Source organism: Perna viridis, chromosome 3 (assembly GCF_037379345.1).
Source record: "Perna viridis isolate PV_CMFRI_1.1 ecotype Kerala chromosome 3, ASM3737934v1, whole genome shotgun sequence".
Taxonomy (NCBI): domain Eukaryota; kingdom Metazoa; phylum Mollusca; class Bivalvia; order Mytilida; family Mytilidae; genus Perna; species Perna viridis.
Genome location: NC_142447.1, coordinates 11242205 through 11267826, shown reverse-complemented (window position 1 = coordinate 11267826; position 25622 = coordinate 11242205). Strand labels below are relative to the sequence as shown.

The 25622-nt window shown below is 31.2% G+C and overlaps 1 protein-coding gene across 6 annotated transcripts in view; it reads left to right on the top strand.

Moving 5' to 3' along the window:
- Positions 1–25622, top strand: part of LOC148620993 (semaphorin-1A-like) — a 52625-nt gene that overhangs the window by 14723 nt on the left and 12280 nt on the right. For 4 of the 6 annotated variants that reach the window (XM_088574957.1, XM_088574963.1, XM_088574961.1 and 1 more), the window contains exons 2-7: positions 348–379; positions 5729–5847; positions 16768–16864; positions 18507–18555; positions 19873–19935; positions 25160–25270. In XM_088574957.1, coding sequence (XP_088431083.1) covers positions 5751–5847; positions 16768–16864; positions 18507–18555; positions 19873–19935; positions 25160–25270 — 417 coding nt within the window. In that variant the 5' untranslated portion in view covers positions 348–379; positions 5729–5750. Of the gene's footprint in view, positions 1–347; positions 380–1777; positions 2003–5728; positions 5848–16287; positions 16307–16767; positions 16865–18506; positions 18556–19872; positions 19936–25159; positions 25271–25622 lie in introns of those variants that run through there. The other 2 variants (XM_088574958.1, XM_088574962.1) reach the window with 2 other exon arrangements.

The following is a 25622-nucleotide window of genomic DNA, read 5'->3' as shown; positions in this document are numbered from 1 at the left end:
TATGATCAGTTGATATGTCTGATAAATGAGCTTGGACTGTTCTATCATAAGTTTCAATTCATCAATTGATGCAACCAAGATTCCAAATGATTAATGGAAGTCTTACTTGCATCATGTTAGTCAGGTGCTTAAAAATTTTGTTTTTGTAGTGTATACATAGGATTTTATAATATGATTCTAGTATGAAACACAGGAAAACTAAGGATTATTTTTTGCTCTAGAACCTATTTGCTGTTAACAGTGATCTTACTAGTATAGAATATTGGCAAGATGCTTCTTAATTTACCTGTCATGGCTGAAAAGTGAGAATTCATTGATGCTACAATTGTTTAATCTATATCTTGCAGGTTAGAGTCACATTCCTGAGATGTGGTAAAAGGTAAGATACATTTTATTATATCTCTGTGCATCTTTTAATATTTATATATCCTTTATAATGATACTAACTGTAATTTAGTCTCTATACTTTTGAAAGAATTTGAAATGTTTAATGGAAATAATTGATATTTCATTTTGACTGTAGGTCACACAGTGCTATGGGTATACTGGTATGCTTTACATAATACTTTATTCACTAAGAAGAAATATTTATATTTTGAAATACTGGTGTAAAAACAAAAAGTTGTAAGATTCTGACTTCAATAAGAATTTAAGGGCCTAAGCTAGTGTGTTCTTAAGTGTGTTCTGTACAGTTTCTTGTACCCTATACCTGCAGAGTTTGGGTGTACAGTGATGGTTTAGTTCTGGTTATACTTCAAAGGCTTGATAGCTTGTACTGTTTCAAATTCAACTTTTATTTTCTGTTCAAGTTCACTTACTAAATTATGATTTTTTGGGTGTTAATTACTAAAAAGCATATTTTAAGAACCATATTACTTTACATGTATGTACTTTTAGTACCACTAAAGTCCATTTTGTCTTCAAGCTTATTAAGGTATAATCCTTATAGTTCTTTAATAAACTGATTATAACTACCAATAAAAAGTCCAATATACATTTATGGTTGCACTATTTATGCTGTCGTTATGATCTGCAGGGCATCAGCACAATACCAATGCAGTTGTCTTTTGTGGGATATGTAATTCAAGATTCTACCTTTATATAAAAACCAATTAAGATTGCCCTTTTTGGACTTTAGCTGATAATATTCAAAAGAAGAGGCTTTTTTGTAAATCACTGTCATTATCTCTTTTGTTGACACCTTTTGTTCTGTTCCTTACTTTTGTTGAGATTGTATTTAAATACACTAGCATGTTGTACTTCAGCGATCAAAGTCTACCTGACCTTGATCCATTTGGACTACAATCTCCTAATAGAACCGGGAGACGCGTTTGTGACTCATATCCACGCACTATTCTGTTCGCTTTACCTGTTGTGTATGTTTAGAGTTTATCAGCTGTATTGTTGACTTATGGTATCATTTTATACACACGTGTAATAAATGGCTATACTGGATTTAAATGTAAAAATATCAAGTGCAGTGTGAAGTAATAGCACGACTCAGTGTTTGGATTTTAAGATTTTATTTTCTGCTCGTTTTTATTTGAATTTGAAATCTATTGCAAACAGTAGAGGACTCCCACTGGAGCTTAGATATATTCTCCTCTGATTTGTTGGTAACAGTAGAGGACTCCCACATAAACAGGAGATATATTCTCCTCTGATTTGTTGGTAACAGTAGAGGACTCCCACATAAACAGGAGCTTAGATATATTCTCCTCTGATTTGTTGCTATGAAATCACCTTTTTGCATTAACTGAAGAGTTGGTCACTTAGATGTATTGTTAGGTGATTTCTATGCATGTAACCATTTCACTTCTACCAAGAATGAAGTGTAAAACTTCATTGCATTCATATATGGTAATAAGCAGGGGCAGATCCAGACACTTTGAAAAGGAGATTTTAAAGCTCATAATTAAAAAGTCATGGTAGTGGAGTCAAACATTGTATTGTCCAGCTTGTTGCTTTAAATGCACTGCCTGGAATTTCCATTGGAATTTAGGTAAATAAACATCAGAAGCTCTAAGAATAAGTAAGAAACTAGCTGCTCAGAAAGGATATATATATATATATATTTTTTTTTTATATATTTATGGTTTTACTAGTATATGTATCAGTAAAAGGCTCTCCATTTTCATCCATTTGACCCAGTCCTTGACATCCCATGCACATTTTATATCCAGTGTTTGGCATTGAAGTCACCCATCACTGTCATATCATGTAGACAATTCTGTGATATGAACCTTTATAACTGTTGATAAATTCATCTTTTTGTTCTTCCTCTTCCTTGTTTGTTTGAACATACACATCCATATTCACTTATTCGTTATAACATTTCATTTCTATTCAGTGCTGCTTTGCTTGTTTGATACAAAGTGTGAACATTCCAAGCACCAATGTTTACATGTGTTGTTGGAAGGTGGGGGGAAATAACTTCTTCATACATTGAGGGTTTGTTGTATGATGCTCCTTTGAACTTTTAAACAGGAGAGACATATGTTTTAGTAGGCAAAAAAAAACAACTTTTACCTAAATTTTGTTTTATTTTGCCAAATGAAGTTTAATATCTAAATTCACAATCATTTAGTGTTCAAAACCCGTGTGGTTTTCAATAGTGAATTGTGAATAGTTGTTACAATAGTCTATGCATGTCACACTCAACATCAAATGTTACACCCACTGCCATCATACAGTAGTTTCTTATTTTTACCAATTTGGATTTGAAATTTTTCCACTAGCTAAAATTGGCATGTACTGAAAATTTACACTCACTAAATATAAGGTTTTGGGATTATTTCTGGACTTTACCTTTATAACCTATAGAATTCCATGTGCAAATTTTAGCGAGTGGAAATAATTTCTACTAGCAAAATTGAATTTCAACTTGCATTTAGCAAGTATTTTCCTTTAAATACTGATCACTGACCTATGCCAATACCGTATAGGTCGACTTTTACAATACAAGTATGGCACTGATCTGACTGTTAAAGGTAGGTGTCATTTTCGTGTCATTACCTTGATTCTCCCACTTGCTCTGACCCACAGCCAAGATCTCGCTTATAAGTCAGAACCCCTCTTAGCAACTCAAAATTTACTCCCAAAAATCTGACTTACACGCTAGTATATACAGTAATTTTCAGTACCATTTTAATGATAACAAAAAAACAGCATTATATCACTCAGTTTTTATTCTAAGAACGTATTCTATTACCATCTTACATATTTCTCTGCCTGAAAATACATTGCATTTTGGAAGAGCAACCATGGAAACCAAGATTCTAGTGGAAATTAAAAGAATGTAATCCAGGGACAAAGACCAGACATGGAAAACAGACAAACACAACAAAGGACATAATTTAACTAAAATAATACATACAAAGTAACAAAAGTAAATGAGCAACTCACACTCCACTAAAAACTGGGGGCATGGACCAGGTGCAGTGTGTCCTCAGTTTTTCTAGAAACTCCTGCCGAGTTGCTCATAAAGTCTAGTCCGGAGTAGACCAAAGAGTAATGGAAATTATACATTGATTAATTTTGAAACTCAGGTAAGTTGTTTTATATAAATGTAGGACAGGAAGTTGCTGGACAAAAAGTCACAGACAAATTGTCATAGGACAAAAGGTCACATGACAAATTGTCACAATCATAATTTTACAATTATTTGCAAAGGATCTCATTAAAATACATTCATTTTACAAATTTATTTCTGTCTTTATGTATAAGCACTTCGAATTAATAATAAAAATAAAAATTTGCAAGAAAAAATATTTAAAAACATACCGGTAATATGAAAACAAAGTGTCAAAAGCCCTTGGTTATTAAATGGTTTCATATGAATTATGATATTTTTGGCTTGAAATTATCAAATTTAACATCTATGTTGATTTTTGTATTCATTTAAGTTAATAGCTAAACATCAGAATATGATTAATTTTGAAATATACTCTGTTGAATTTTTTTCCTAGCTAATAATCAAATAGTTATTTGTGACTTTCTGTCCTGTGACTTTCTGTCCTGAGACTTTCTGTCCTGTGACTTTCTGTCCTGTGACTTTCTGTCCTGAGACTTTCTGTCCTGTGACTTTCTGTCCTGAGACTTTCTGTCCTGAGACTTTCTGTCCTGTGACTTTCTGTCCTGAGACTTTTTGTCATAGCAAAACTTACTTTTTGTCCTGTAACTCTCTGTCTGTTAACTGTTTTATATATCAATCAACTGTCTTGTGGTGAAGATATTGATCCAGTGTTCATGTTATCAGTGATTTGGACCCTCAATCTATCAATAATATTTCTTAGTTTTGGGAAGCTGACAAGATTGGGGCCAAATATTTCTATAGTTTTCTTGGATTGTTCCCCCATACTTCTGCATATTCAATGCAGCAAAAATGTGATCCTTTATGTAATCATTTTTGTTTGTAACACTTCTCTGTATTGTTCATCATGGTGAAGGGTATTTATTTGTTTGACCAAATCATTTGTACCTGTATGATAATTAAAAACAAATACTTTTTTTAATGTGTTACCAATATTTTTTGTTTTTATTTGTTATTTTGCCCTGTCTTATATCCAAGGTGTTAGTGTCTCCTGTGACAGTTGATACTGGTGTTAATTATAAACTAGTTTATTGTCATTGCTTAGTACTTCAAAGGAGATCTGTTGTAAAGTTCTGTGTCTCCTGCCTTGTATTATATTCTGCACTTGAAACAATGAAAGTGAAATGAACCACACTGTTGTGTATATTATTTTTGTAAACAATTAGTAAGGTGTGATGTCTCCTGGAGTGAAATTTGACCCCCTTGTTGTATTTGACCCCTGTGAAGTGTGATATACTTTATTTTGTTCAAGCACTGAGGAATTACCAGTTTCATGTTGACTTAAGTTCTTAAAAGATTTGTTTAAGTAAAGGATTAGAAAATGTTTAAAGAAAATTTTTAGTAAATCTTGTGCTAGCAAGCTCATATTCAAAAATTGAAACCAGATAAATGCTTGTATTGATTCACTATTAAGATCCTGCATTCTGATTAAATTCAGCTTTATTAGGTTCACTTAATAAATATCATAAGATAGTTACTTCAAGATGAAATTTTATATATAAGTACAAAACTCCATATTAGTCTGTCAATCATATAAAAGGGAAGAGGTTCCCTTAGGATATGTTACAGTTTATTTATAGAGTATTTATGATCAAAGAGAAGGATCTTATTGTTAATTGTTCCTTAACAGGGTCTGGCCTAATTAATAATTCTATTGATTTTGCTTTATCATAATGCCTATTGTCTTATTGTGTTGTATTTTAATTCATTTTCACACTTGATTACACCCTTTGATTGCCTCATGACTGTGATTAAGGATCAACCAATCGGAAAACAGCTCATACTTTAATCAACAAAGTTGGCTGTAAACTTTACAATGTGTATTTTTTTCTACTAATATTATGACCAGAAGCTCCAGGATACATTATTTACCAAAGAAATGTGTACTGTAGTGGATTTACATTTCTACCAAAGTGTGTTTTAACATTCTGTGAATATTTACCTATTGAAACATATACAATACCTGTATTTTACATTATACTATAGGAATATATTTACAAGCTGTTTCAGCTAACTTGTGTTTTCTTGTGATTTACTGATTGAACAGTTGGATTTTATACATTGTCAGTAAATAGTGAGAAACACTGGATAAGTAACTTTTTTTTATTTTGACACTGTGACAATTCTATTTTTCAGTGTGTAATAGTTTTAACAGAAGATGGATTTATTAATTTTAATGACAGTTTTACCTGCAGTTTTTGGACTGTCTGTGGCATTTTTTGACACTTCTGCGAATTCCTTCTTAAAATCAAATGGTAAGTATTATTAGTACATTGTATTATGTTAGTATATATTGGGGTATGATATAAATATACATTTCTTGTATTACATTTAATATCATAGGAAGTTTAGTTCATGGATTCAGTGGTAAAGATTAACATATACTTAATAATCTAAAAATGAAAAGAAAACACTATCAAACAAACAAACAAACACGAACATCAAAGTTCATTGGTCAGTAATTTTAAAGTTACTAACATTTGTGTTTAAGGACCAAGTTTAATTACACAGGTGTGCCATTGGCCAAAGCTACCTTAAACTTAGCTTGATAAAAGCACTCCAAAGTTGCCACTAGAGATATACATAGAGTTCAATAAAACATAGAGAACACTTGTGACTGAATGTTGATGAATTAACAGTTATGAAATAATAATACCATCAAAAAATTGCTGAAGATTTACATATAGTTACAAAAGTAGGGAAAGAGCTCATGTGTCATTTCACTGGATAAAAATTAGGATATATGAATTATAATTACTATTTGTATAGAGTAAACATGATTATAACACTTTTTTAACAATTTTTCTATTATACACAATAAGTGCTAATGGTTTCACAGCTTTACTTAATTAGGGATTAGATCCCAAAAATAGATTTGAGTGAAAAGACTATTTTTAATCTGCTATGACTGTATGGTACATTGTACCATACACATTATAAATGAGGACATTGATCAGAAAAAAATCCCTATACAAGAGAATTTGTCATTGCTCACCTTTCATTAAAACTCTCTTGTCTGTGCTATGGATACCTTTCATAATAATTAAACTCTGACTAGGAAAATCTGATCACCCCATACATACAATCTCATCTTAAGGTGAAAAGGAAGATATTTAATAAACCACTACTTAAATAAATCTTAAGCTGAAGGCTACCCAATTGAGGACTCAAGTAATATATGAATATTTTAAGCTTGACATCTAAAGCAGAACGGTTTAAAGTAACCTCCATAAAGACCAAGGATAGGTTTGATAAATATCTGTTAGTTATTTTTTTTGCCATACACATTTGCATATCATTATATATTACCCATTTTTACACCTTTTCTAACCACTTTTGGATTTCTTTTGCTGACATGTTGACAAAATATCCCATTTGTCACCCTAACAAAGATGACATGTTTTTTTAGCATCTGTTTAGCTTTTGATTCATGATGTTTATGTATTGTGGGATTGTATTTATGAGACATTGTAGATGATCTTTTTATGCATCAATCTTTCGTAATGTACAATTTATTGAGATGTAGTTTTTGTAACACTCTTGTCTTACAAATATTACATTGAATGAATTAGTTCAAACTACAGGTACATGTATTCAATTGGAAATCTAGAATATACATGTACAAAATACTGTGTGTAAAGATTTGTTATCAGTTTACTGTAATTTCTTAGGAACTGGATTACTCAATCGTACTAGAACATGTACAATGTACATTTACATTCTGCTGTTGATAAGTATTTTCATTTGAAAAAAAAAATTATATTCAATACCTATGTCAGAACTTTATTATAATAAAGCAAATAATTCTGTCGTAAAGCAGTGTGTGTACTTAGTTAACTTATAATGTCATATACATGTATGAAGTTGGTAATGTAAGCCATATTTAGAAATTTTCTCCTTTGTTAGTACCATTTCAGTTGTTGAATGTACATGTAGTATACTAGACATGATAGAGAGAGGTTTAAGGTAAATACCCCGGGGAAAACTACTCTTATGAAACAGCTTTTATGACCATCAATACCTGATTAAGACTAGATCACTTACTAAAACAAAGATTAAACTCAGCAGAAACCATTAAGTGACCATGTAATTTATAATTTAGTGGAGATAACCCACTCAGACTGACCACTAACTGACCATCAAATATTTTGATAAGATCAATGAGTGTGGATCTTTTGCTGGTATGTTATTATCATCATCATTAATTACATTTCTTTATATATATTGGTCTGACCACTGGCTAAGGATTAGTAAAAGGTCACATATACTGTTTTAAGGAGTGATAAAAGTAGCAATATCATTTACATTATTCAAAATGATCTTCTATAAAGAGAACAGTTATAGTGTATATATCAAAGAGACAACAACCCCACCAGTCACCTGATGGTCTTCAATGGACTTCAGCTTCTTCTAACATATTTAAGATACTAAAATATCAGAAAACAATGCGAATTTGTACATGCAACAAGTTATTGTGGGTATTTTTAGCAACTAAATAAGAATCATGTTTAACTCCCCCGTTTTTGTGTTGTGGTTATTATTAAAAACTAAAACAATAAAAGGACATGTCTTATGATATACAAAATAAGGAAGATGAAGTACTATTCAATATATTTATTGTTACATGAATATTCTGTTTAATAAAAATCATTTTGAAGTACGAAGTCCGTGTATGGTTTTTGTATTTGATTGAAATCTTTTTCAGTGGGTTATTTGGACAGCTTTTCAAACATTCATTTCCACTTCTACTTGTAATACAGGAAACAAAAGACTTAGAAAACAGATGTGTTAATATATTATAATTTTATCTTTGAAATTCTAAGCCTGTTAGAGCCCTTTGGATTTAATAGATAACTTGTTCCCTAACACCAATTAACCAGTTAATATAAGTAGGTCTAGGATGACATCTGTATTACATGTACATGGATTAATGATTGATTAAAATTTCTATCTGTTTTGATAATTTATTTCATTTGATAGATATTTTTTCATCTGAAGTCAGAAATTCTGCAGAAATTATCAGAAAACTTTATAATCATGAACTATGAAATGAAAATTCTATCCTATAAGGCATTAACATCAGTTAGATAACACAGTATGGTACAAAGTATGTTTTGTTTGTACAAATAACTTTCAGTTAAATGACTTTACTTAAATAACCTGACATTGATACTGAATCTGTTGGATAGGCCAGTAATATTATAAAACAGAAATGTCATTGAACACAGAGAAACTGTCAACTATATTTAATAGAAAGCAATATTACACCATCTTGGACAAGCCAGAGGTCACAAGTTCAGGTTGAAGTGAGAGAAAATTAATACCATTCTGTAATACCTGTCTTTGTCAGGCGTCAAAATAGTCAGGTTTCTGTATTGTATGTGTCTAATGGCCCCCAGTGTTCAATTACTGTCCAAGTGTCAGTTTGATGGGTGTCTTTTCAATTTTAGTCTTTGTGTTCATTGCACTTCCTGATATTTTCATTTTTGTACAAGCAATTCATGACTTTTAAAGATTACAATATACCTGTAAATTATGCTTTGAACGGTCTCAACAATTTGAAGTGGCAATTTCACATACTGAATCTTAAAGATTCAATATTGGGAATGATGTTGGTGATTATGAAACCAACTATCCTGCCATATACATATATTGTACCTTTATTATCTTTTTATTTTACTTGATCTTTTCTTTTATTTAACATGACCATAAACTTCATTGAACTATATGTCCGTAGTCACCTGTCTCCTGCACATGTGGATTTTATCCATTAGTTGGCCCCATGTAGACGGAAAGCAAAGGCTTTGTAAACATACAAAATATTGTCCTTTCTTGGGGGGTAGAAAATTAAGTTCTTTACTATTGTATAGACTAATTTTATTTTAAATATTGACAAGGCGAGCCAATTTAATCATTCAAAAGATGTGTAGAGGTGTCCTTGCTCAAACTTTGATTAAGATCAGTTACGAAAGTGAGTGCAACGAATATATTGTGTATTATTGCCAGTGCCAGTGATGCATGTGATTGGTGGCACCAGTCTTCCTTTGGTAGGTCTATGGACTATTGGTAGTCATTGTCATTATAAAATCTGACATTTTGTTTGACAAGTGTCTGCCATGATTTATTTGTGGATAATTAATCTGAATGCTGTGTATAAATTTGTATATATTTAATATAGGTGATCCAACTACAATGTATATACATTTTACTATATTAGTACATGTAAGATGCCAAATTATTTAATATTTCAGTTAAATGCCAGTCATTTGGAGCACTGGATACATGTAAATATACATGGGATACATGTATACATAGATATTTACATGTATGAAAACATAAATAAAAAATATATTCTCCTTATACCACAATTGTGCATAGGTTTAAATAATGCATAGTCATTAGGATGTTTTAAAAAAATATTTTTGTGGGATAATGTACATGTAAATGCATTAAATGATTAGATTCAGGCAACGCTTTATTTCAATACTGGTCTCTTTGCAGAATTTATTGATTTGAAAATATGTAGCTCAATTTAATTAATTTTTAATTATGTTCACTCATTAAATTGACCATTAAACCAATATGAAAACTAATTTATGCCTCCCTAATGCTTACTGTTACTGAAGTCAATTAATGTTCTACAAATTGCAATGCAAAGAGGCAGCAGGTGCCTTTTTCACCTGAAGAAGGTAAACAGTCGATTAATCAATTCCCATATTAATAGCTTTATTGTCAAGCCATGTTTACTCTCCACTTAAACTCGATGGATTGAAAACAGAATTATTGGCAAGTTCAGCAAAATCCTTTTGAGGCCATATTTGACTTCAATTATTAAAAAGTTTTTATCAACTCTCTATAAAGTAGAGTTAATTACAGAATTTCTATTCTGACAAAATGCTTTTTCCTTGTAAGATGAGTATTTGTGGAAATAATTACGTAATTCCTTACTTGAAAAGCTCTTGTATTTAAAGTTCAGGTGGAAAATCAAATACATGTAATTCCATTAGTTTATTTGTGTATTGGATGATTGTTAGTCAGCTAAGATACACAAAAACCAGCACAAGTCCTACGTAATTTTATCTGTGGTTAAAATTTAAGTGATGATTTTATTATTTTTTTTTGTATCTCTTAAATCTTTTAGATGTTTTGATTTATACAAACAACATTATGATATTCTCCATTTGAATAAATTAAAAATTATACAAAATAGCATACATGTAGATCTTACTTGTAAATTAAATATCTTGAATTGTATACATGAATAAAGTGAGACAGTTCATATGGAATGTTTTTTTTTTAAATGACCATAGCTTTGAAATAAAGTTATTTTATCTAATGAATACAATTGTAGATAGTATTTGTTTAATTTTTTTCAAAAGAAGATGAATAGATAAATGACCAAAAGTATGAAGATTTGGAGATAAAATGATATTTAAACCCTGTTTAACTGTTCAGAGTTTAGTTTACTATGACCTTTTTGTTAAATACTCAGACACCCGATTGTCTTCAAATGGTATCTTCAGCATACCTTTCAGTCCACTGAAGTTTCTAAATCAATACACAATTGAACTATTTTGTGCAGTTGCCACTGTTAAAACAGAAACACTACATGGTGTGCATTGAAAGCCATTGATGTAAACTATAGATTGCTCAATACAGTAACATGCAGAATGATTACAGGATGGAATACCTGTAGTTAGAAGACATTAAAAACTTGTATAAATATCCTTCTTATTGCTGTGTCAGCTAGATCATTGGTTTTAAGGTGAATTAAATAGATTTCTTCATTATCAGATAAAAGCATAACACTGAAAGATACTGAAGTATTCCTTGAGAAGGAAGTCTTTAAAGTTAACAAAGTATGATGCGTGTATAGAAATGTATTTATGGCATATGTTTGCAAAATCCATATAAAAGATCAATAAAAAAGACTTTGAAAGAAATAAAGTTTAAAACCAACTATGATTTCCACGAGCATGCACTAATATTATGTATTCTTATGTAATAAATGCAATTAATTTTGTGAAGTAATGGTACTGTATGTATCTATTTTGTTACTAGGGAGATTTTTACTAGATGTACCTTGAGTGATTGAGTTCTTAGGATTGCAAATGTATTCACTGGATGTTCTTTTCTGCACTTGAGTGGTACATTTGTATGTTCAGTGTAAGTGTATATGGTTATGGCAGTGTAACATGTACGTACATGTATATGTATTGTGAACTTTCCTTCATGCTTGAGTTTGAAAGGTTTATCTATGAGACCAATTTCTTTTATTTTTATGAAATAGGATAGGAACTTTAATATGTGTGTGTTGTTAAATAAGTTACACTCTTTGTTTTGGTATTGAGGTTGAGGATGTCAAGTCTACTGCACTATTGTAGTTTTTTTTTTGGTAATCACAGATTATAGCCCTCTGATATCTTTTATCTTCATTCAAAAGCCTGATCCCAATTAAAGGGCACCAATGAGTAACCAAATACTGAATGTTATCATATGTATACACAGAGTTTATATGATAGAAGATTGCTGTTAGATTGGTAAAAATAAAAGGAATAGGAAGTGAACCTGGTACAATGTTTTTATTTTAACTATTTTCACAAACACATGTTAATTAAGTGTGCAAGTACATATATTCTAAGGTTTTTGTGGACATCTGTCCATCTGTCTGTTGTTATATCTCCTAAGCACAACTCCTCTTAAATTGCTGTATATTTTTTGAAGAAATTTATAAGGTGAATAGTTATCAGACATTGGTTTGAATAAAGAAAAAATAAATAGTGATTGGTGATTCAAAAGGAGATAATCCAGCTAAGGTTTTTACATGTTGAACATCATCCTAAACCACTCAGAACATGAGGTATTCTTTTTGTGAGTTTGCTCAATGTATTTCTTTTTCATTTGGTTGGACAAGTTATATGCACTTAAAGATAACACTTTTTTTGATAAGCTCGAATCTAGATTTCTATAAAGGCCTTGATTAGTACAAGCTTATAAAGTAAGCTCTTTCTAAACTGGTGCATTTATGATGGATATCGAAAATAGATAAAAAGTTTAAAGTTTTCCATGTTTGTTCCTTATGTCAATATAAGAGCTACTGTGTATGTTTGGTAGTTGTTAGTTACAATGGAATTTATCTACTACTGTACTGACTTGTTAAGAAAGTGTGTTGCTGATATGTTGTCCTGAAGAGTTTTGGTTTACAAGGTTTTATGGTGCAGAATACTAGTAATTTGGAGACACTTCAGTAGTAGTCTTTGTAAGAATCTTGCAAATTCTGTAATATGTGATACATCCCAAAAAAGGCTACACAATTTTATTTTTGTTATTAAGTTCCTTTATAGGTCTATATGATGAAATATATAATTATTCATTCCAATCTGCCTGCTCTTAGGAGTTAATCCACTTTGAAAATCTGACAGTCTCTACTGTATTTTAGTGTCATTTACGAAGTTATCTCCCTTAATTTTGAGTTCTACAGTACATTCTATAAAATTTTTATTTCTTAAGAACAAGGGTTATATGAAAAGCCACAATTCAATTTCTGTTTTCTACAACATAAAAATATATAAAAAATAAAAATATGTAGGCTTTCCAACCAATGAATCACATTTTGCATGATTCTTAGATGGAGTGTTACTTAAAAAGACCTGATTAAGTTTTATTGTTAATCTTATGAGTCACAATTAATTTTGAAAACCATGACTGTTCAAGTCAAGACTGCCAAATTTTGGTATATTTGTATGGTGATTTTGATACAGTCCTGACTATGAGGTTTATCACATTACAGCCTGGATAGATTATTAAAATCCCCAATGATAACCATCATTGGGTCACTACATGATAACTGAGTACAGACATATTGCATGTTCATATTAAATTACATATTAACATCTGTCCTATTACCAAACCTCCAACAAAACAGCTGATCTCTGATTTGAATGTACAATTAAAAAAAACAATGGTATCAATTAACACAGCCTGGGGAAAATTAGGGTTCTTCTTTTGTTTTAGCTTTGCTAATTAAGAGATTCTATCTAAGATATGACTTCAGATTTTGATGATAAAACATCAAAAAGTATTATATGCCTCAAGTATAGTATAACTCTTGTAGGTGATTCTTACCTGGGGATATCGTAACAATTTAGTAATTAGAAAATATATGTTCTCGGAGGTCAGCATATTTTTTTGATGTCTGTGTCAATGCTGGTGAACATGTTGTTAATGCTTCTTTCATTCAAATAGAAGTAGTTGAATACTTGTTGGTTTTTCAGCTGACAGGAAGTTGTACTTTTGATGCAAGAGTAGCTTCCGTTCATTAAGGGCCATTTCTTATGGTTTATAATTGCTGTGCTTTTAATTAAAATGTGGGATTGTTAATGCAGGAACATTTTGATTGTTACAAATAAAACAGGTGTATCAAATTTTCTTTATATTTTATTTCTGTTTCCTAATCCTTATTCTCTTAGTGTGCTGAATTGATTAAAAGTGAAGCACTTAAAAATTGTTTCTATATAAAAACAAAAAAAAAGGAGAGAAAGACTGTTTCTGATGTTAAATAACCCTGAAAATGTATAATTTATGTTGCTATTTGCACAATGGAAGACTGCATACAAAATGATTATTAAATGACAAGGTATTTCGGAATCTGAAATTATTTTGGACTTGGAAGATGAGATGATGTTTCATTTTTTCTAATAGCTGCTTAAAGATGGTTAGTTTTGCTAACTTATGTTAAGATATCAACCTATTCTCAAAGCTATATGCATACTTTCTTTTTACTAACGGATCCAAAATCAAAGTTAATTTACACTGTTTCTGATACTACCAGTAATTAAGCATGGTTAGAAAACATGAAGTAATTTTGATGACTAAAAATATGATGTTTTTAACCTTTATCTGGTTCTATATGTAGCACAGAATTAACATAGGTGTGCTGTGATGTATTATAATCATATGTTATAAGTAAATTAGAAGTCATTGTATCGTGGCTAAGGAAATTGTAAGTTTGTCAACATTTAGGAAAAAATCTAAATGACGTAGGTGAAGGCTATTTACAAGTCTGTGCGTAACTTCTAAACTGTTTACATCTATTTATGCATCTATAAATCTTCATAATTCAAAATTGGCACGATCCATAAAGTAAGATGGACTTAAAATTGCACCACAATTGTATGGGTACTATTTATGTGAATAGTAAAAAGGAATTGGTACATTTTGAGTACAGATTGAGATTGGTCATGATTTTAAATTTAAAGAAAAATTTAACATAAACTGAGGGAATTTCAATACAATTAAAAGATATTTTAAACTTCTGTCTGAACAGGTTGACAGTACACAGTGTATGTGTCTCCTGTACATTGATGGGCTAACAAATTTCAGGATTTAAATATAGCAATTTAAATAAATTACTGAAATAAGAAAAAGATAATTTCTTTTCATATTTTGCAATGTCATCATGAAATTCAAAGGATTATTCATACATTTATGTAAAATTGAAAGGTTCTACTATCTCTCAGAGATATAAATGTAACTAGATTTTAATTACAACCCCACACATATTTTGATAAGTCCACATGTGGATAAGTCATGAAAGATAAAAGGAAGTTCATGTATAGTAAACATTGGAATGAAGAATATAGACCAAAAGAGCAGAGGCAGATCCAGACTCTGAATAGAATGGGTGCTAGCTGGGGTTCCTCACAGAAGGGAGGATGCTAGGACATTATTTTCCATTTTTTGTCAATTTTACACATGAAAATGGCAAATTTTCCAATAGAAAGGGGGTGCCAACCCCCAGATCCGTTATTGTTATGAATGAATACATTGTTTACTAAAGAGACATGGCAGATACAGAAATTCTGATGGGTGGTGGGCACGAGTGATTCCAGTGTTTTCTGTTTAATTAACTGAACTTTCCAAGCATACAAATTTTCTGAGTCCATTTTCTACTTAAGTTGACTTTCCCTTATTGCTTTACATAATGCTCATTATTTTTGAGCACTTTTTTAGGTTGACATGAAAACAGATTTGTTTTATTCACACTTTAAACTTTTTTCACAATGTCCAAGGTCATATTTGAATAGATTGAGATTGTTACCTTTTGTAATTCTCTGTCAAGTACTGCTTTTCCCACATTAAAATCTTACTCTGTTGAAGAAATCATATAAATGTGTGTGTCTAGATGATTAAACAAAACATTGAGCTTGCAGTATCCATGATTTGATAACAGTATAAAAACTTTCTGAAAGAATCCACAGATGTTTCAGTGATTTTCACCAAATTTGATTTTATGCTAGTGGATTTTCTAAAGATGTCATGAATAATACATTAGAAAAACAGGTTGACCCAACTTTTTGTCAAAATAAGTTTTATTCAGTAGAGGTTTGGCCCCTTGCCAGTTAGGAATATGATCCAAGGATCAAGTGATGTACGTGATCTGCATTTTAACAAGTCCTGTTGAATTACCTGAGTTATGACTTGATTTTCATGGTATGAAATAAAATTCTTGTACTCAGGATAAGTTTTATTTATAACATCATTGTTAAAGGAGCGTCATGGTTTTAGATATTTATAATTTATGAATACCTCAATGTGAATACGGCATATTTAACTAAAAGATATAGAACTTGGATAATTGGAAGCAAATAGAGTTGCATTGATAAAAGAAAAACTATATAATATTGAATTAGCTTAGATTTTCAAAGAAGACAGGTAAAAGTACATTTCTTAATAACAATTAGCAACATAGCAACGAAATGCTTTTGAAAACACATGTTTAATGTACTGAAGGAGGTAGGCAAAAGGTAAGGGACATAGCTCTTGAAATCTATGATGTTAGTATCATATTCAATTTCACCAAAGCCTATCAAGCTTTCATTTGGAACAGAATGAAATCAGTCCAAGTTACTTTAATGCTTACATGAGATCGATGTGAAATGCTGAATACAAACGTTTTAATGATTTGTAAGAGTCGTGTCCCTTACCCTAGGTCTACCTCCTTAAATACAACTGCAAGAAGATTTTGACCAAATATGATGTAAAAGATGGATGTTTGTATACATTGTACTGATAAATACACTCAGAAGCTTTTTTAGTTCAGAATTTGATCTGTTGGTTTTTTTTTAATGAAACCTTGGTCACATGTAGTAACAAACTTCATATTTTTGTTGCAGAATTAAATGATAAACAGATATTTGAAGGAGATCCTAACTTTGTTGACCATTTTAAAGTATTGGACACAAATGGAGAATGGATGTTGTTAGGAGGAAGGTATGGAAAAACTATTGTTTATGCACATGTTAATACATGTACATGTAGTTTCACATATTTTAGAAAATCTGGAAAAAGAAAACAGGGATAAAGAAATAGGGATCACCAAAAAAATATTCACACATGCTGGTATGGAAGGGATCACCAAATAAAAATATCCGCACAGTCAGTACATGTTAGTATGGTAGGAATCACCAAAAAAAAAACTAAAGCACATGTGGTATGGTAAGGATCACCAAAAAAACATCCACGCATGTTGGTATGATAGGAATCACCAGACCCATCTGCACATCTGGTATTATAGGAATCACCAAAAAACATGAACACATGATGCTATGGTAGGAATCACCAAACCCATCAGCACATGTGGTATTATAGGAATCACCAAAAAAACCATCAGCACATGTTGCTATGGTAGGAATCACCAAACCCATCAGCACATGTGGTATTATAGGAATCACCAAAAAAAAAAAAACATCAGCACTTGCTGGTTTAGTAGGTATTACTAAACACACTGTGTACTATGAATGTGCTAGGTTGCATATTGTTCAACACAAGATATTTGTTCTTCTCAAAGTTTTAACTTGTTTAAATGGAACGAGGACACCATTAAATAACTAGTGATAAAGCAATAAAAGTATTGAATAGTAAAGAGTAAACAAGTGTATTCTTTATACTGACAAGTATTGCGTCATTAATATTACCTCATATAGTCTTTTGTACTGTGTATATATCATGGGTAAGGTGTACTCAACCCTAATAATTACTAAACAAATAAAGTCATAAAACTAGAATAATGATAATGTGCCATTTGAAGAACATGTCTGAACCATATTTTAACCAAAGTTTCATTATTTATGTAGGATATCTAATGTCAGATGGAGTTTTTCTTTGTTGGTATTTGAACTGTTTGAACTCTGATACATCACTGATTCTCCTCCCAAAAAAAAAATTGTACTGGCCCTTAATGATTTTACATGAGACATTCTCAGTGAGTGCCAGCTGGCATCCCATGTACATGTATAATCTAACAAAAATAACTTAAACCTAAGCATTTATCCAAGAATAAATTGAGAGCAGGTTTAAGCACTACAAAGGTTGCAGATTATTATCCAGTATGCAGACATGACACTCTATAGACTTCTTATAATATCTCAGGTACCATGCAGTTGATTTATTACAACATTTAAATTTTGGAAAGATAAGATCTATAATGATTATAATAAGACCAAAGGTTAATGAGGAAATTTTAAATCTGTGTGATGTATGATCCATGTACTTGACAGAAGCAGTTGGCATGTAACACAAGGCATTTTGTAAAAGAACAATATGAGGATTGGCTTAAGGAGGTAAACCTAGGGTAAGGGACATAACTCATGAAATCAGTGATATGTTTGTATTATATTCAATTTCACCAAAGCCTCTCAAGCTTTCGTTTGAAGCAGCATAAAATGCATCCAAGTTAATTAGACCATTACATAAGATTGATGTAAATGCTGAATACAAATGTTCCAATGATTTTTAAGAGTTGTATCCCTTACCCTAGGTCTACCTCTTTAAGATAGTGTAAAGACACTTTTAAGCCATAATTAGGCTGTGAAATTAAGTTGTTCTTGATTAAATCATTATTTTTTTTTTTCAGAAACAAGATATACAACCTGAGTATGAATACGTTAGAAGAACAGCTACAGGTAATTACAAGTATAGAAATAAACATTCTTGAAAAAAAGGGGCAACCTCAAATACAAGGCTTTTTAAAGATTTTTCTTAGAATTATACCTAGAAAATGAGCACCTCATTGGTCATTTGCCTTAAGGTAAAGTAATGCAGTATTTATTACTAAATAGAATAAAATATCACTTCTATTTAATGTCTGGTGCAGAAGTCATCATTATGATATTATAGAATGCCTTTTTTTAAAGATCATTTTGTGAATCCTTGTTCTAGTGATTTTTAATGGGTTTTTTTGGCGACTATATGAAATTGTACTTGCTTTTAACTTACAGATTTCCTTGTTATTATTAAAACAGAACACTCTCTATCCTTGAGAAAATTTTATATTTGTCCTAACTAACACTGGGAAGAAAACATATTTTCTGGGAAGGGTTGATAACAAGCACATGTTGTGTGCATTTCATTATGATGTTAATTTCATTCTGTTAAGGTTCATCAAACAAAACAATGGTGAATATACATTAACAATTATTACAAAAATCTTTGGATGGGCGGCCTGTCATAATCACAAAGTCTTTCATCAATCAGACTCTGGAAGGTTTTGTATGAGCTAATTACAAAAAGGTATGCTTTCCTTGTGACATTATTTGCTGATATTTTCACTCTGCAGGGATAAGCAGTCATAATTTTCATTAAGATTAGCTGTCTTATTGCTTTCATCATGTCATAACTGATGTGGAAGACAAAATAATTTTCATTGATTACTTTGTGTTATTATTTCTTTAAGATGTCAATGTAGAGAGTCTTTAAAAGACGGAAACTGTTGTATATTGAGTTACTGTCACAATGCCTGGTAATAAATACATACAATATACAATGTATGTTGTATTTGTGTGGAATCATATCTACATTTCAATTCAGATACTCAGGATCTGTCATTAGACTTATAAAAATGTTATTAAGCTGCCTCAACAAAAAAAATACCTTATGTGTTATTGATGATAATAAACTTGTTTAGATTTTGAATCTTAAACAATTTGTTTATTAAATTTGTAAGGAATACAAAAAATGTTTTCTGAACTTGTTTTCTAGTATGTAAAATGGTTGACTGATATACTAAGTAGCTCAGCACTGTGACTTTTGGGATTATAATTGTGTTCCTGCCTGGCATTAACCTGTTGACATTTTATTTGAAGGTGATACCATGTTCCTTATAAAAAGGAACTTAAAACACATATAGTCTATAAAAACAACTTCACATAATAGCGCAATTAAACTTCAAAAGATGATCAATCAGAGATTTGTAATGATTGTCTTGTTTTTTTTTTTTACAGCGCATTGAATGGGATCCAAGACAGTATGATAAAGATTATTGTTTAATGAGAAAGAAGTCAGAGGTGAGTCATGGTAATGATCACAATACTCAAGTAATCACTTGCTGATGCTCTAAAGGGGCATATATTCATTTAATTCAGTGGCAGTGCTACACTTTTACCAGGTAACACACAGGACAAAACATACTGATGTCATTAAAAATAGAAATGCTAAACTTCATGATATTGTTAGCTGGATAGGGCAGTAAGTCACTGTGTTATTGCACAGCTTCCACTTATATAAATCTCCTGTGTACACGAAGTACTCTGTCTGTACTGTTAAAAATTGGAAGTGAAGTACTCTGTCTGTACTGTTAAAAATTGGAAGTGTTTTAACTTGTACGGGAATATGCAGTAATTCTGAAAGATGTTTACTGGCTACAAATACAGCTGATAAATCATTTAGTTTCATTTATCACTTATTCTGGATGGAAATATCTTTATTTACCAATGAATTATCATAATGATGTAAGAAACAATTAATTCTGTATCGGTTCCATTCATTCTGAATCTCTTTCTTATGTAATATTCTGCCTGAGTTGTACACTGCCAAAATTCAGGGCAGACTATTGTTGATGTTATATGGGTATTTAGGGAGTCAGAAAGAAGACAGAGAATATTATTTGTTGTGAATTATATTAATTGCTTTTTGGTTTCATAACAATTTCTTTTGTACTTTTTATTAATATTAGTAAGACTTTAAAAGTGAAAGTTACTTATATTTAAATTTGTTATATCCAAAATCAATAGTCACCCCAGTTTTGAACCTCACAGCTGTTTACTAAAGTATACCTGTAAATTATGTAATGATATACAAAGCAGAGTCTATACAGAACTCATTAGCTTGATAGCAGTTGTTATCTGATGCTAAACTCATGACACCTTTGACAAAAAGTATTTTCCTGGTAAACAGGTATAGGTGTGCTGTTGTTCACAATCAAATTACATGATATTATGATCTTGATTTCAAGGGTTTTCTTGATATGGGGGCACACATGTCAAGATGCAATTCAAATTTCTTAGGAAAAGTTACAAGGATTCACTTCATGTAACAGTGTGACGTCAGAGCTCTAATTGGATTCATGCTGACTAAGATATAAAAATGAATTAAATCATATGGCTTTCTTTGTGAGAATTAATAAGGTGCAGTTCTTATTTTCGTGAAAAAATTTCTAATAAAAACTCTAGGTTTTGTCATCAAACTTAAGTAATGGTTTTCACATATAGACAGACAATGTCTGTACACAATTGAAGTTTTTTATAAAAAGTTCCTTGTCAGCCGATATTTTACTTGAATTAGATGATTAGTTTGTTGTTTTACTGTTTTCCAGACTAAAACTTTCAAGGAAAATAATAAAAATGTATTGAAGGAAGAGTAATTTTTGATGTTTTTAATTACCTTTAAGTGAATCATTTTTGGTTTTGATGTGCGCATAAAACATCCATTTTCCTCATCTTCTGTATGGTATTACTTTTTTCATGACTGCCTCAATTTTGTCTAAGACTAATAATTTTTTCCATTATTTTATAACACTCAAGAAACTTCATCGATTTTATGATATAAAAGTTTTCAATGGCGATTGAGTAAGACAAACTCAGCTAATGACCTTCTCAGGATTTCAAACTATAGGGAGCTGTTGATGACATCTATGAAATGATAACAATAATCGTGATACAATGTTTTTGATGTCTCTTACTTGCATGTTGTATGAAATGATTTCAGACGAGAGTTTTAGGCATTTGCCTTATATGCAAGTCAATTAAGTTTTTGTGCTAAATTTTAAATCAAAACCTGAAATTACTTCATGATTAATTGGTTAGTAGCAGTACATAGACTATTGATAGTAATATATTTTGTTTCAGGTTTAGGAGGAAAATACATGAATTGTATTTGCTCACATTAATATCTAACCGTGAAAAGACTACTGCACACTACTTGTTCCTCTAGTATACATATGCCATTTATTACAGTCAACTGACCTGAGCAGTAGAATTAAAATGTCAGAAATCATGTGATCTGTCCATGTTATTAACTATTGACATGAAATCATGTGACATCTGTACCTTGTAACTCGATATTGTCCCACCTGTGTCTATATAAGTCATATGGTGGAAATGAAGTCCATTTAACTAATATATTGGAAACTAAATTCCTTACTGAACTATCTTTGATACCTGATCCTTATGACATGTATTGTACGGTGATATTTTTTCTTGGCCCAGACTGGCAAAAAATGGCATAAAAGATTGCAAGTGCCCACAACAGCAAACTAAAATTCATAAAATTTTCAGCATTTGTTGTTTGATCGTTAATACAATGAAGTGGTAGATTATGCATTACAAGAACCAGTCAATTCTCTGCATGTAATCTCTATGTTAAGGGACCTACAAGAACCAGTCAATTCTCTGCATGTAATCTTCATGTTAAGGGACCTACAAGAACCAGTCAATTCTCTGCATGTAATCTTCATGTTAAGGGACCTACAAGAACCAGTCAATTCTCTGCATGTAATCTTCATGTTAAGGGACCTACAAGAACCAGTCAATTCTCTGCATGTAATCTCTATGTTAAGGGACCCACAAGAACCAGTCAATTCTCTGCATGTAATCTTCATGTTAAGGGACCCACAAGAACCAGTCAATTCTCTGCATGTAATCTTCATGTTAAGGGACCTACAAGAACCAGTCAATTCTCTGCATGTAATCTTCATGTTAAGGGACCTACAAGAACCAGTCAATTCTCTGCATGTAATCTCTATGTTAAGGGACCTACAAGAACCAGTCAATTCTCTGCATGTAATCTTCATGTTAAGGGACCTACAAGAACCAGTCAATTCTCTGCATGTAATCTCCATGTTAAGGGACCTACAAGAACCAGTCAATTCTCTGCATGTAATCTCCATGTTAAGGGACCTACAAGAACCAGTCAATTCTCTACATGTAATCTCCATGTTAAGGGACCTACAAGAACCAGTCAATTCTCTGCATGTAATCTCTATGTTAAGGGACCTACAAGAACCAGTCAATTCTCTGCATGTAATCTCCATGTTAAGGGACCTACAAGAACCAGTCAATTCTCTGCATGTAATCTCCATGTTAAGGGACCTACAAGAACCAGTCAATTCTCTGCATGTAATCTCTATGTTAAGGGACCTACAAGAACCAGTCAATTCTCTACATGTAATCTCTATGTTAAGGGACCTGCTGTAATCTCTATGTTAAGGGACCTGCTGTAATCTCTATGTTAAGGGACCTACAAGAACCAGTCAATTCTCTACATGTAATCTTCATGTTAAGGGACCTACAAGAACCAGTCAATTCTCTACATGTAATCTCTATGTTAAGGGACCTGCTGTAATCTCTATGTTAAGGGACCTACTGTAGTACTTTTGCTCATTAGTAGAATTGAAGTAGCAACCCATGTAACTTTGATTTTAATTTCAAGGGTATTTAACTCAGATGCAAATCACAACTGCATCAAGTTGATTTGCTGATAAATAGAAGCTACATTGGTACATTGCCTCTTCGATAACTAACATAAAAAATATTGGCATCGAGAATACTGGTATTGAAGCAACAGCCACTTTGGCAATAACTGTTAAAATTTCATTGACATGTTGATAGTGGTCTTGTTTTGGTCAATCACATTTGCAACATTTTGTTAATCTATGTTAGGAAGAATATTGCCATTGCATAAAATGGAAAAAAAAACTCTAGATCTCATGCTTCCCAAAACATTGCTTGTCATATTAGACAATCTTCCATAGTCACAGATCTTTATTACAAAAGTTATTTCCTAAGCCATTTATATTAAGTCATAAAACAAATAAACACCCATATTAAAAGCATTAAGTTATTGATCCTAACCTTTGCTGGACAAGAAAGCCATTTTCATTACAGCAACTTTCAATTACATGTTCACTGCTTGATTTTATTGTCATAGTGGTCAAAGTGATAGGTCCATTAATTTAAATCAGAGGCAAAGGTCTTTACTTTCATTAATTTTTCTGGTGTTGATAATATTACAATCTTCCTTTGGGGTTTTAACTGTTAGGTTTGGAAGGAAATACCATATCCACAGAGATGACAGGAACTCAATTGTTAATGTCTTTATTTATTCTTTTCTCATTGATTTATTTACTTCAAAATAATTGATCAGGCCAATTAATAGAATGAATCTTCTAGATATTACTAGTTATAGCTCCACCTGGTGGAGTAATTTACTATTATTGGATAAGGCTGTTAAGAAATTGGTCATTTTCTTAAGTAATTAAAATGCAATCTGTCTTGAAGTATATGGATCTCTTTAAAATTGTACCATTTTGTGCTGGATTAATTTTAGAGTTTGTGACTGTTACCATTTAGTAATAAAATATTTGGCAAAAAGGTGGCCATTCTAGTTCTAATTTAATTCTTATCCTGTGTCAAATGCTTAATTGCAAACAAAATTCAGGACTATCTTGATTGAATGGTGTGTCCATAGTTCACTGTTTGCTCTCTTTGGTCATATCAGGCTGTACCCTACAATGAATTTTCTTCTAGTGCAACTTTCATTCTATAAGAATAGAAGTTGAAATAAGTTAAAGAAGTACTCTGATACTATCCATGATTATTTTCTACACCTGTGGAACACCTGTTTTTTTCCTGTGTACCTGGTCATATCTCCAATCTTATTTTACCAGATAAAGTATTGATTAGACTGGTATCTGGACTTTAATTGGGTGGACACCATGCACATATTACTGAACACTTAATCAAGGTGTTTTTTGTACTTAATTGCTTAGTAACCTCAGTAAGGTTACATATATGTTTTAGATGAATACATTAATCAGTCAGAAGTGCTTCATTTGGCAGAGAGAAATTTGGTGTTTTATATCATAAACTGCCTCATTAGGTTTATAGAATTTACATGTCATTTCATGTAAGAAAGTTGTTTGAATTATTCTTATTGAACTCTCGGAATCTCAAACATATTTTGCTCTAGTTGAAACTATTATAATAAATTACTTATTTAAAGTCAGAAATTGCATCATTATAAATGACCTGGGGGGTTATCCTGAGTATTTGTTTTACAGCATTTTTTATGTCTTGTATTACTCAATTAGAAACTAAATAGCAGTTAATCTATATTTATATCAAATGACATGGAATATTATAGCTAATATAGATTAGATGTTGAAGAACCATTTTCTTTCTATTTGTACCCAATAATTAATCTGTTTTATTGAAATGTTTTGTCTGATTTTAGGATCAATGTCAGAACTACATAAGGTTATATGGAAAGAAAGATAATGGAGATGTATATGTGTGTGGTACCAATGCTTACAAACCAAGGTGTAGAGTTTATACCAAGCAGAAGGTTGGTAATGTATATCAATTAAAAAAAAAAAAAAAAGAAGTGATTTGGGATTTTGCTTTCATCAATAATTTTGGGAATTGAATTATGCAGGTTTTCAAGTATTGTAATAAGGAGATTCATTCTTTATTCTCTGGTTAAACATCATGGAGGTAGACTAGATGTGTGTGGAGAAACTGTGGTATCTTACTTAGTTGTATATAATGATATAACAGACACAAAATGAATACCCCAGGTATAGCTTAATGATACAAACAGAATTAATGGATGAAGGTCTGTGTGACATGATTAAAAGTTTGTTTATCTGTTGAAGTACAAATTTATGTGCACTGAAGGTAAATTGCTAGTAGTTACA